Here is a 12,972-nt window from a genome sequence, read left to right as displayed (position 1 = left end):
CCTGTCCACCACCACCCCAAGATCTCTCTCCTGATCTGTCACAGACAGCTCAGAACCCATCAGCCTATATCTAAAGTTTTGATTTTTTGCCCCAATGTGCATGACTTTACACTTACCAACATTGAAGCGCATTGAAGTTGATAACTAGGATCATGATGGTTTAGGGCCCTTATTGGAAAAATGTCAGTTACAAATGTAGTCAGGACTACATATTGAAAATCTCATAATACTTAAAATTCTGTGGTGATAAAAATTAACTAAGGGCACAATCCTAACCAGATCTACTCAGAAGTAAGTCCTATTTTGTTCAATGGGGCTTACTCTCAGGTAAGTGTGGTTAGGATTGCAGCCTAAGCTGTCCCCCTCTGCTCATTTGGCATAACTTCTTGTGGTTATAGGAAGACAGAAGTTGTTAGACAGAGAACTGAAGCTCTTGCCCACTTTAAGATCTTAACGTATTTCTTAGTGTCTCATATTTCATCTAACTGAATGTTCTTGACAAATACCTCTCTTTTACAACCATACGATTTAGAAACTTTAAATAAATAAAAAATTCCTACAATTTTAAGGAAATTTAAATAGTTTTGTTTTTAAATCAAGGTTCTCTGGATGCTGTTTGGTGTTTTCATCTATCTGGTGAGACTTTTTGTATAATTTGTGTTCAGAGTGAAGACTTGCCAGACAATAGTGTCAAGTCTATCAGTTTTTTTTTTCTTTCTGGTTGCCTTTATTTGGCCATTGAGGACTGAGTAAGAGTTACACTTTTTCTGTATTACTCTATGGCTGTGGTGCCTGGCACCCAAAGCAACCTTATACGTGGTATGGTGTATAGCAGATAAGAAATTCATATGAATAGCAGTTGCACTGAAATAGTTATATGTAGAGAAGTTAAAAATTGCTTGTGCATTATTTTAACTGCTGCTTGTTCCTTATGAACAAAAATTAATCATGTACCTTCTGGATTCTAGGAGATTTTGAGAGTTGTCTAATTTGCCTGCAAATGACTTTCTGATTATCTTATATTTAACTGCATTGGAAAGAAGTGCAGAGAATCATCATGCAAGATTAGATGCAGCATCATGTCTTTGGGATGAAAAATCATGTTCTTTGTTTAAAAATGTTAATCCATTCTTCAAACATACTAGAACAAATCTCTGCCCTGGGCCTGCTGCTCATGTATTGTGTTGTCAGTGGTGTTCTTCTCCTCATTCCTTTGCAGCAGAAAGGTATAGTATAACAATGATTGGTTCAGTAGCTGAGCAGTCTACATAGACTTCAAGGAGGAGTGTATGACTGTAGTTGGTTCCCATATACTAAGGCAGGTGAACCTGGTATCTAAATTTTTAGAAAACATGAGTGTGTGTTCCTTTTTGAAGGGACCAACACTGATTTGTGGGATGTAGAGAGGGTTGCCTCAGGATAGACTCTCTCCTTGAAAATCTTCAGAAGAAACAAGCAAAATCAAATGTACGTAATTCTGATCAGTGAATCCAGCAGGCAGAAAGCTTCAGGTTTCAATCCAGTGATGGATAGCTTGTTAGTGAGGCTTTGCATAGTCACCTTATTTTGCCCCTCCCATTCTGTCTGAAACATGCTTTTAAAATGATCCACCTACTAATTTTTGTGATGCTGTATAGTTTGTAATCATTCATCATCAGGTGGGCTCAGTGTGGTAGTTTGTGCCTAGAAGTTGGAAAAAGAACATAATTGGGATGGGGGAGTCTGAGAGCAGGTCAAAGCATCACTTGTCTGCCAGCTTAATGCTGAAACGATCAAACAGTGACATCAGCATTTCTGTGGTTTGACAAGCTCCCACATGATCCTTCATTCTTTTAAACTCTGCTGTTGCCTGCTGTCCTATTTCTGTATTGTGCAGTGGCTTAACTTGACTAGAATGTAATCTTTGTGACAAGAATGGAAAGAACTTAAATTTGGTTTGGAAGACTTGCATGTCATAAGCATCTGTACATGTCCCTGTCGTCAATGATGCCTATAGTCATACACTAGTGGAGGAAGAACACTGCAGTAGTATATAGTACATTGTTTCTCAAACTGTGGGTCGGGACCCGCTAGGTGGGTCGTGAGCCAATTTCAGGTGGGTCCCCATTTATTTCAATATTTTATTTTAAATGTATTAGATTTGATGCAACCATAGTATGTGACTGCATTTGGGGAAATGTTACAGATCTGTACTTCTAACAAGCTACTATTTATAAGCTTTTAACAATGATAGTAAATGGAACTTGCTCCTGGGTATGTTGGGTAGGCTTGCAGCCTAGGATAGTTTCCTGCTTGATGATGTCACTTCCAGTCATGACATCACTTCCAGTGGGTCCTGACAAATTCTCATTCTAAAAAGTGGGTCCCGGTGCTAAATGTCTGAGAACCACTGATATAGTAGATTAAAAAGCAGTCTGTTGCATTGTATAATACAGGTGCAGCCTATTTATCCGTGTTAGTTCCGTTCTGTGACTCAGTGTGATTAACAAAAAACGTGTTGTGCTAAATTCCATAGAGTTATGCAAATACTCTGCAGCCTGACGCTTCCAGATGGAAAGAAACTAAGGCAGCTCTTATCAATCCCCTCCCCTCCGCGCCGTACTCAGCCCTCCCTGTTGCCGGCTGTCCCGCTGAGCTTTTAAGAGTCCAGCCCTATGCGTTTCTACTCAGAAGTAAGCCCCATTCCAGTCAATGGGGCTTACTCCCAGGAAAGTGTGGAGAGGATTGTAGGCTAAATGGCATGCTTTGCTAACTGGGAAGGCTTGCTTGTGTCATTGATAGCCTGCACCATCTCAGTGTGCAGTTGCTTGCGTCGGTGATTGCCTGCACCATCTCAGTGGGGGGGTTACTTGTGTCAGTGATTGCCTGCACCATGGGGGGAATTCGGCAAACACTTCCTGGGTTTTTCAAAGCAATCCCCTCTGTTGCTACCACACCTGCCCCTGTGTGTGTGTGAGTGAGAGAAAGAGCGAGCAAGAGTGAGAGAGTGAGCTCCACCTTGCTGCACGTGTTCTGGCTACAGAGATTTTCGCCCCCCCTTCCCCTGTTCAACCTCTTTGCTGGCTCAGGGGCTCCAGGAATGTTACTGTTCCTTGCAAGGGGAACCTCTCTCAGGGCTCCAGGGCTATTTCCCTGCCTGGGCGAGGTGAAGCCTTTTTGCAGTGTTTTGGGCTGCCTGGAAATGGAGCGAGATACCAGCACAGGGCAAAGGAGGCAAAGGTGTGTGTGACTTTCAGTACCCCCAGCCCATTCCTGTTGAGACAAATCCACAGATAAAAAATCCGTGGATAAATAGGCTGCACCTGTACATTGAGTATTGTACCCAATACTCAATCTGTATTGAGGTTAGGCCTCAGGCCTCTGTAAGGCAGATTAACCTTGTAGTTTATGCTGAGTTCAGCTTCAGTCAACTAGGCAGTAAATTTTTGAAGTCTTTTCTCCTTCCTTTTAGTCTGTCTGTCTGTCTGTCTGTCTGTCTGTGACTAACATAGATACAAAGAGACTTCTGCAATTTTAGATGCAGGAAGCTTAAGTAAACTTCTTTCAAAGCCTGAACTAACACATTTAACAATTTGCATTGTCTTGATCTGTGGGTGTATCTAAGAATTTTGCTGAATATCGTAGTAACCTTTTCATTCTGCCTGATTAATTATGACAGCCCAGACTTTTCACCAATAAATACTGATAAATTTTCTTGCTGTGTAAACTGTTTTAAGAACTTTTGTTGTTTGTTGAGAAGCAGTACAAGAAATTCTCAATAAATAAATATTATTGCCTTATTTCTCATAGAATTTCTTTCTCTTTTCTGGACAATCACATTTATAGCATGCTACTGAACTCTCCAGACAGTATCATTGAAGCAAATGGTACAGTTCACTTACTGATGTGCAGTAAACTGGTCATCCAGAAGCAAATTCTGAACAGTGACATAATATTGCTGCCCTGTGTATGTATGAGAACTAAGATGTTTGAAAGCTTTTGTAAGTGCTTAAAATAATACAGAACTGAAAATGAATAATTGCATTTGACATAATTCTAAGGTGCTGCCACTGGAGCAGGAATAGAAAATAGCTTTTAAAATGCTTTCACAATACTATAAAATTGTAGCTCTGGTGACTAAACATAAACCTCATTGCTCAGCCATTTCATTAATTTTACTAGTACTACTGCGGTATAATCTTATGCATGTCCACTCAGACGTAAGCCCCAATGAGTCTAAGTGTGTATAGGATTGTAGCTTTAGTAACACTAGGCCTAGCGAAGCATTCAGCTTGTGTAGAAAAATATTAAGTTAGCTCCACACACACTGCCACTGGTGCAGTACAAAGCACAAGTTCTTCCTGAAGACAAGCTTAATGTTGGGGGAGTTTTAGATTAGCTCAGTGTAGTAGTTAATAATATTTTTATATAGTGTTTTCTGAGTATGTAAAGAATATCCTATATATTCTTGATTATATTCTTACAACAATAATCCTATAAGGCAGTGGTTCCCAATCTTTGACAGCTCCCTTGACCTACTTGGCCATTGGCTGCTGCTCCCCATTAAGACTACAATCCTATACATTGTATAGGGCTGTGGATTTTTCACAAGGATTCTATGGCTCCTGTGACTGGTTTCTGCAGGTCCCTGGGGAACCACGGCTCACAGTTTGGGAACCACTGCTATAAGGTGAGTAGGTAGTACCCCGCCCCCACAAGTCAGGAGCTGAGAGGGAGTGGCTTGCCACCTTCTGAGAATTCATGTCAGAGGTAAGATTTGAATGGGAGACATCCTGATTCAAACCTCTGTAACCGTTATGTTACACCAGTTCTCTAAAGTGAACTACAGGCTGTTTGAAGTAATTGAGTCTGTTTTTTAATGGCACATGGAGGAGACATGGCTTCATGTTCTGAATGTATATGGTCCATGTTCATCCTTAGATATCCTCAGTGAAAGAATTTCTGATGGTAGTACTGTATTAGGAAAGATTTTTGGGCAAGATACTTGGGAGCTGCTTCTAATAGGAATTGACACTACCGGATCATTTATCTGGCTAGAAATTAAATTGAAATAGTTAAGTTGTATACCCTTTCCCAAGCATGTCTGAAATATTAGTTTGTAATTTTTTCTCAGAAGAGCAATTCTAGTCTTCTACTCCAGATGAACTGCATGTTAGTTTTCATTCCTGAAGAGTGGGGTTTCATTGAACTGTGTGTGGTCTTCTGTTTTTTGTAGGTTGTGAGGATATCATCGCGGAGAGCATCTCACTAGACACCTTAATTGCCATTCTCAAATGGAGTTCTCAGCCATATGGCTCAAAGTGGGTGCACCGCCAAGCACTACATTTCCTCTGTGAGGAGTTTACCCAGGTCATGACTTCAGATGTCTTCTATGAACTCTGCAAAGACCACTTGCAAACTGCTATCCAGTCTGACTATTTACAGGTACTACTTTCATATCTTCTTTGTCAAATCGTAGTCTATTATGTCCAGGTTTTGTTAATCGCTTACCTGTAGAGTAGAACAGAAATGCACTGCTCTTAAATCTTAACAGCAAAAGGAAAAAAGAAAGAAAACAGCTTGAATTAGTGTGTGTAGAATGTGCTCTTTTCTCTTTTTATTCTGGCATATGTACACACAAGACTCAAGCAGAGGTTGTGATTAAGTAAAGTATTCTGGTTTCTTGGCACATAACTGAGCCCAAACTGGCAGTATAAAGTATTTCTTGAAAGCCTAATAATAGTCTAGAAGCTGTTGCAAATTATTTTAAGTGAAACTCTTCTAGGTTTAATTTTTGCCTTGCCTATTCAAAGGTTTACGAAAATTATATAGTAGTTTTCATGCCTAAAACATATGTCTTGAGGAGGAAAAAAGGAAATCAAGCTCATCACTTAAACACACTTTACTTGTAGAAGATGTACTAAACATCTTTTTTTAACCAATTGGTGTCTCCCCTTTATCCTCTTCTCAGTTCTGAAAATTAATCAATGGAAGATACTCCTTTGTATGTTAGTAATCTCAAAGAAACCAGTGTGCATGTTTAAAGTCATCTTTTTATGACTTTTTTGCTGTGGATCAGTAAGGACAGAACTAGAAGTGGTCTGCTCTTTTAATCAGAATGCCAGAAGATTTTGCTTTCTTAATTAAAAAGACAGTTGTAATTGTATTTGTTTAAGAAGCATGGTTTATCACTGTGTGAACAAGCCTAAGGGAGCTGTGAACCTCTGCTCCTCTCTTGTGCCAAAGGAGAGTGAAAATTATGTTTTCACTTTAAAACAAACGACAATTCCTTGTTATATACCAGGGGTGCCCAAACTCCGGCCCTGGGGCCACTTGCAGCCCTCGAGGACTCCCAATCCGGCCCTCAGGGAGACCCCAGTTTCCAATGAGCCTCTGGCCCTCTGGAGACTTGCTGGAGCCCGCGCTGGCCTGATGCAATTGCTCTCAACGTGACGGCCAACTGTTTGACCTCTTGCATGAGCTGTGGGATGAGGGCTCCCTCTTCTGTTTGTTGTTTCATGTCTGTGATGCAGCAGCACCAGTAAAGGAAAGGCTGGTCTTGCTTTGTGCAAGGCCTTTTATTGGCCTTGAGCTATTGCAAGACCGTCATTCATTCATATAAGTTCCATCTCTAATATATTCATTTATGTTAATTTATTCAGATTTGAAATGTAAATTAATTATTTTCTTTCCTGGCCCCCGGCACAGTGTCAGAGAGATTATGTGGCCCTCCTGACAAAAAGTTTGGACAGCCCTGTTATATACCATCTCAGTACCATGGTTGAACTAGTGTTAAATCATGGTTTCAACCTGGTTTGTTAAGCTGGCCTCTCTTAACAGACTGCAGCTCCCCAGGTTTGTATGTAATGATGAACTACAGTTTATTCTTAAAGTGAAAGCATATGTTTACACTCTCCTGTTGCTCACAAGCTTGTGTCTTCCCATGATTTAGCGCTAATGTGTGAACCAGGCCACTGTGTTTTTGGGCCTGTGGCTAAAACTGGTCTGGCTATAGAAGCCAGCTGTGATTCCTGGACTCATTTCTTCCCCATCTTTTATCCTCTAGTACATGCAGAATATTTGGAGGAAAGAAGGTGCAGCCTTGCAGCCTCTTACTGGGCTAGCTGGGCATTTGGAAGCAAAAGAAATTCCCACCACTTCTGAATGTTTTTCACCTTATTGAGAGGCTGATCCCAAGGACTTTGTTGCTTTATTGATGCCCCCAGAGCTTACTATGAGGTGAATAAGTGACTGCATCCTTCCAAAGGACTTGTGGGAGGGAACATCCTCTCTCCTTATGTCAGACTGGGAAGTACTTGAAGCCATGTCAGAGGGCTCCAGGGAAGGACAGGGGTGTTGCCTCCTGCCTACTTGGATCAGCAAGCAAACCCCTTCCCATCCCCAGAATGGACAACAGAAGGAAAGGGGGTCATCTACTTTGTCTTTCTTCACGAATGTGGGATGAAATTGCAGATGTCTAATGGTGGTTAAATGCAACTGCATTTGTGGTACTGTGTTAAACTAAACGTAATCCATTAGTTTAATCCACCTTTTTCATACAGGTTTGAGCCATATTCACAGATGTTTATTTGCAGCCCCTCTGAATGTGAACATGCTCAGCTATAGAATCCAAAGTACTATGCTATAGTGACATAGTGTAAAGAAGAAACAGGGCAGCTTATAAAATTTTTTTTGCCTATGAAAGCAAATCCTAGTCTTCCTTGGGTGTGTGCTTACTTCAGCAACATAATATGTAAACCACGCAATCATGGATTAGCCATCACCAATTCTCATGGTTATGATGGCATTGCATGCTTGTACTTCCATAGACAAGTTGTGTAAATCACCTCGTTGGTCAACAGTGTATTCAAGATCTGTGTGGTCTTTCCCTTGGTCTGCTGATTCATACTCAGTTCTGGCCTTATGTTAGTTTTTTAGAGTCCTGAAAAGAGCATAATTCTGTAGCAAAAATGTACATCACCTTTCTCACTGTAGAACCATCCCTCTTAAATATTGTACCTAAAAACAAAAGATGCAAGAACTAGATGAGGTTGTCAGAGTTCTGTGGCATTTCCATTCTGCTAATAGGACATTTGACAATTCACTCTGCTAATAGGCCGTTATTTGGGATTGTGATCCCGCTGGGAGGTAAATAGCCATAGATTGCACCCAATATGTGAGTAGATTTTCAAGCTGCAGTGACTTAGTGCTCTGTCTACTGAAACAGTCTTCTGTGGGAGAAATGAAATTGACGACTTTAAGAAAGAAACCATTCTAGCCATACATGCTCAAAGCTACCACAATACTGGTTTAATTTGATCGTTGGAAGTGATCCTGTGCTATTACTTATACATTTGAATATATTTGAGTATGTATAAAAGAATGATGCACTGAGTGGATTTGCTGAAAGAGTGAGAAGTGTACCAGTGCTTATTTCATATATACAATGGTCTAGGAATCTTCCTCGGCAGAAATGGTAGGGCTAGCAGAAGCTCAGCTGTTGTGCATGCAGGATTGGACCATTTTGGTGATTGCCCCCACACTGTGGAGTTTTCTTCTATCTTTTTGGCCTTTCGAAGACTAATGAGGACCACTCTTTTTGTACAGGCCTTTGGAGGGTGAAAAGCGTGATGTTGGTCTTTGACTTGCTGGTTGAAGATGGTGTTTTATTGCTCTATTTCCTGGCTCTGCTTCATACTGGTGGCTTGAAATTCTAAATTTTCATTGTATTTTGTGTTTTAAACCACCTTGGGGTTCCCTAAGACAGAAGGCAGTCTTAATGTTTTGAAAATAAAATAAATCAGATTATAAGCACTCTTTGCATTGGAGAAACTTGGTTGGTCTTACTTTTGGTCTGAAAACTGTGTATGCTCAGTGATACTATGTTCTTTCCCTAAACTGAGTGTATTAATGCATTTTTTAAAATGCTTGTTTGATAGGCAAGTGAGCAAGATGTCCTGAAGTACCTTGTTAAATGGGGTGAACATCAGTTGATGAAGAGAATAGCAGAACGAGGTAAGAACTTCTTAACAGGCGGATCTAATCTAATCCTTAGTGAAAAACGACTACCTTTTGATTAGCTTTGTAAATTTAAAAGTTTGGCTACTTCACTGTGACCTTGTATGGTGTATATAGAGTTGCTTAATACTAGGTGAGATCATTATTCCATATGGCCAAGTAGTGTCTGCACCTGTTTGCTACAGTTCTTCGGAGATTCAGGCAGTGATCTTCTTCACACACACCCCCTTAAGCTAGAGATGCTGAGGATAGAGCCTAGAACTTCTTGTAGATAGAAGCCTAGATGCTGAGGATAGAGCCTAGAACTGAGCCTAGAGCTGAGGATAGAGCCTAGAACTTCTTGTTGATAAAGCCTAGAACTTCTTGTATTCAAAACAAATGCCTAGAACTTCTTGTATTCAAAACAAATGCTTTATTACTGAGCTGTGGTCCCTTTGAAAGAAATGGGGTTGCACCTTTGGCACCACGTCCTTAATTTTTGTGACATTCCTGATAGTTTATACTTTGGTGCCTAATTCTTGACCCCCTTTTGACAATCTGAACATAAACTCACTCACCCTAATCTGGCCAGTTCTTGCAGACGCACAAGCTCTCCCACACTCTTGCAAAATTCCCCTGCCTGAAAAACTTGCCCATTCACTTGGATGGATTGGACAGCTCCAAGTTCTCCCTGTTCAGCAGAGTTCTCCAGCATGTATGGCACTCTTGTTAAGTATCCTTATGTAGAATCAAGGAGTTAATTTTCTAGCAGTTTGTGGATTTTTTTAACACTGCATTATGCTAGCTTTTCTACTTGTGGCACAGTGATCTGTGGCACGTCTAGTATGTAAATAATTAAAAGCTGGTGAATGAGTAATCCTGCAGGATCACTAGCTGGCCTTTGCCTTTTTCCAACTTTGCAGATTCTCTTGTGACACGTTTATTGTTTAATGTTCGAGGAAAAGTTGGGATTGAAAAGCTATAAAGTGTATTTCAGTAAAATGCCTGCTTTAAACTGTCAGAAGACCCCATCATTTTCATTATATGCAAGATAAAACCTTTGTACATTTGATCCAAAGTTTACTGCAGAAATGGAATACTGAAGCTTTTTTACAAGATTTTCAGGATGTTTTAAAAGTCTCTTGATTCTGTGTCTAGAAACATCAAAATGTTAGTCTAGCACAGCAAACCAGCTGCTGAATGTGCTTATGAATTGCAGCCTTTGAATTAGTATTTCAGTGGGAGAACTAGGTGCTTTGGCATGGTTGATGATACTATGTGCAGGGCCACTTACTGCAAGATTCCTATGTATGTCTACTCAAAAGTAAGCCCCACTGAATTCAGTGGGTCATATTCCTCACAAAGTGTGTTTATAAAATTACAGCCCTAATGTTTAAATTCATGCCAAAGACATGATCAGAGAAGTGCAGGTCAGTGGTGACTTCTTTTAAGGTCAAAGCATGAAGTTCCCAAGTCTTTTTCTTTCTTAAGCATGCAGTAGGTTTCTCTTCCTAGAAAAAAAATGGATTTTTCAAAAGATGCTAGAACAAAGATGAACAAGAAAAATCTAGGAATCTAGAAGACAATATAGGGCAGGGTGGCCCAATATGAGGTCCATGGACTGTATGCAACCGATAAGGCCCTTTTTGGCAGCCCTCACAAAGCCCCACTGCAACTACACTCACCACCTTCTCCTCTCAGCAACTCAGAATCTGAAACTAATTGGCAGTGGTGTCATCGCGTCACCGCCAATTACGTCCACACCTGCACACTTGGGGCATGGCAACAGGATCATGTTCCCCCCAGCTGTTAAAAGTTGGAGTGCCCTGGTCTAGGTCATAGCCTTTCCTTGTGACTTCAATAATACAAGTCAGATTGTGGTTTTGTGATAGATGGTTTTCCGTTGGACATGGCTATTTGCTTTCTAAAAAAAAAAAACACACACACACACAGATAATGGTAAGACAGTTTTACAAAATAGGGTATATATTTGATTTAAAACTTTCAGGTGAAACTTATCTGCTTATTTTTCCCACAGAGCCCAATTTGCTCAGTGGCACGGCTCACAGTGTAAACAAACGAGGTGTGAAGCGGCGAGATCTTGACATTGAGGAACTGAAAGAGATTCTTTCTCCTCTTCTGCCATTTGTCCGTACTGAACATATTTTGCCCATGAACAGTGAAGTGCTGACAGATTCTGTAAGTGTCTCCTTAATCTTGCTTTAGGGTGTGTTTATATCATTAATATACCTATTGTTAATTCATAATACTCTCATTAATAATCTTTACTGTGAATCTTATGCAGAGTTTTCTCTCTCTTGAGGCAGTTTCACAACCAACCTGTCTAAACCTATTGAAAATAGAGGTTTTTATGCCTAAAACAATTAATGCATACCTGATGTATTTAAAAAGGTATTATTTGTCTCTTGTAGATGAAGAGAGGTCTCATTAGTACTCCTCCTTCAGACATGCTACCAACAGCAGAAGGTGGAAAGTCAAATGCATGGCTGCGACAAAAGAATGCGGGGATTTACGTGAGGCCACGGCTATTTTCACCATATGTGGAAGAGGCCAAGGTAATTACAGTGCTATACAGGAGATTGTTAATCTCCTCTGAACTGATGTAAATGTTTTATTATCTTAATGCATGTTTTGTTTAGTCTTTAGTGTGTAGCTGCTCTGAGAGGTTTCAGTATGAAGAAGAGAGTTAAAAACATTTTAAATGTTTCCAGCTCAATGTGATCGATCAAGATCCAGATCTGACCTACCTCTTATCCTCTAAATGCTCCAAGATTTTCCTCTTTCTCAATCTTGATTTACCACAGATTGTCTGTAGAGTGGAAGCATCTGGTTAAACAGTGGTCCTTTAGGCTTCATAATTCATTGATATATCTATGTTAATGTTTCCAGCAGAACAGGATTTTTGCTCTATCCTTTCCATGGCCATCATACAGATGATGGTGTTTACTTGCTGATTCTTCTCTAATTCTTCAGCAATTTTGCTCCCTAGAAGTTCTGGTTTATCTTCTAACAAAGGGCTTATTTGCTGTGGCTCCTCTTGTGTGAGGAAGTGCTTGAAGACCAGAAAGTAGCTCTGGAAGTGTTTCTCTGTACTCACCACATTTCTTGTGCAGAGTGTGAGCTGAGGTTCCTTATTCACTTACGAGTACAGTATGCTAAATAGGACTTGTATATATAATCTGGCATCCCCCCACCCTCCCACACAGATATTTCTCTAAGATGTCTTAAGAGGAATTTACCACTTTCAGTCAGTTTTGTACATGAAATGTATCACATATTTCAAGGTGACTATCAGGTAATAAAGGACTGAAGGATGAAGTCCTTGGGCAATGTAAAATATCCTCTTTAATTCTTCTTCCTTTTAGTTACACTACTGAATAATTACTGAAATTTGCAAAATGTGGTTTACCAACTGCCACATGATTTTGTCACATGGAATGTGATCACATGGAATGATCACATGGAATGGCTTAATATAATCGAGGATGCCACTACATTGTTTCAGCGGGAACTTGTTTTATAACATGGCTGTTGACAACATGCAGAGAGAGAGAGAGAGAGAGAGTAATTAATAACAAGCAACCTGATGGTCCATTTAAGAATTGAACCTTGGTTATTCTGCATGCAAGGCATATGCTTTACTACTGAGTTATAGTTCCCTCCATACTCTTGTGCTCTTTTGGGGAAAAAGCAGGTTGATGTCATACTCAGTTTTGGCTAGCTCAGTGGTTCTCACACATTTAGCACCGGGACCCACTTTTTAGAATGAGCATGTCAGGACCGACTGGAAGTGACATAATCAAGCAGGAAAATTTTTTAACAATCCTCAGCTGCAATCCTACCCACACTTACCAGGAGCAAGTAAAGTCCCATTTACTATCATTGTTAAAAAAAATATACATAGTAGCTTGTTAAAAGTACAGGTCTGTAACATTTCCCCAAATATAGTCACATGCCATGGTAGCATCAAGTCTA

General features: G+C 40.1%; 1 protein-coding gene across 1 annotated transcript in view; it reads left to right on the top strand.

Moving 5' to 3' along the window:
• The window catches only part of BTBD7 (BTB domain containing 7), an 83,184-nt gene that overhangs the window by 52,878 nt on the left and 17,334 nt on the right, over window positions 1–12,972 (top strand). The window contains exons 4-7 of the mRNA XM_066612200.1: window positions 5,216–5,424; window positions 8,919–8,994; window positions 11,015–11,175; window positions 11,409–11,552. Of these exons, the coding sequence (XP_066468297.1) occupies window positions 5,216–5,424; window positions 8,919–8,994; window positions 11,015–11,175; window positions 11,409–11,552 (590 nt within the window). The remainder of the gene's footprint in view (window positions 1–5,215; window positions 5,425–8,918; window positions 8,995–11,014; window positions 11,176–11,408; window positions 11,553–12,972) is intronic.

The sequence above is a fragment of the Tiliqua scincoides genome, chromosome 1 (assembly GCF_035046505.1).
Source record: "Tiliqua scincoides isolate rTilSci1 chromosome 1, rTilSci1.hap2, whole genome shotgun sequence".
Classification (NCBI taxonomy): domain Eukaryota; kingdom Metazoa; phylum Chordata; class Lepidosauria; order Squamata; family Scincidae; genus Tiliqua; species Tiliqua scincoides.
The sequence above is the reverse complement of the archived record's forward strand: the minus strand, read 5'-3'. Positions and strand labels throughout refer to the sequence as shown.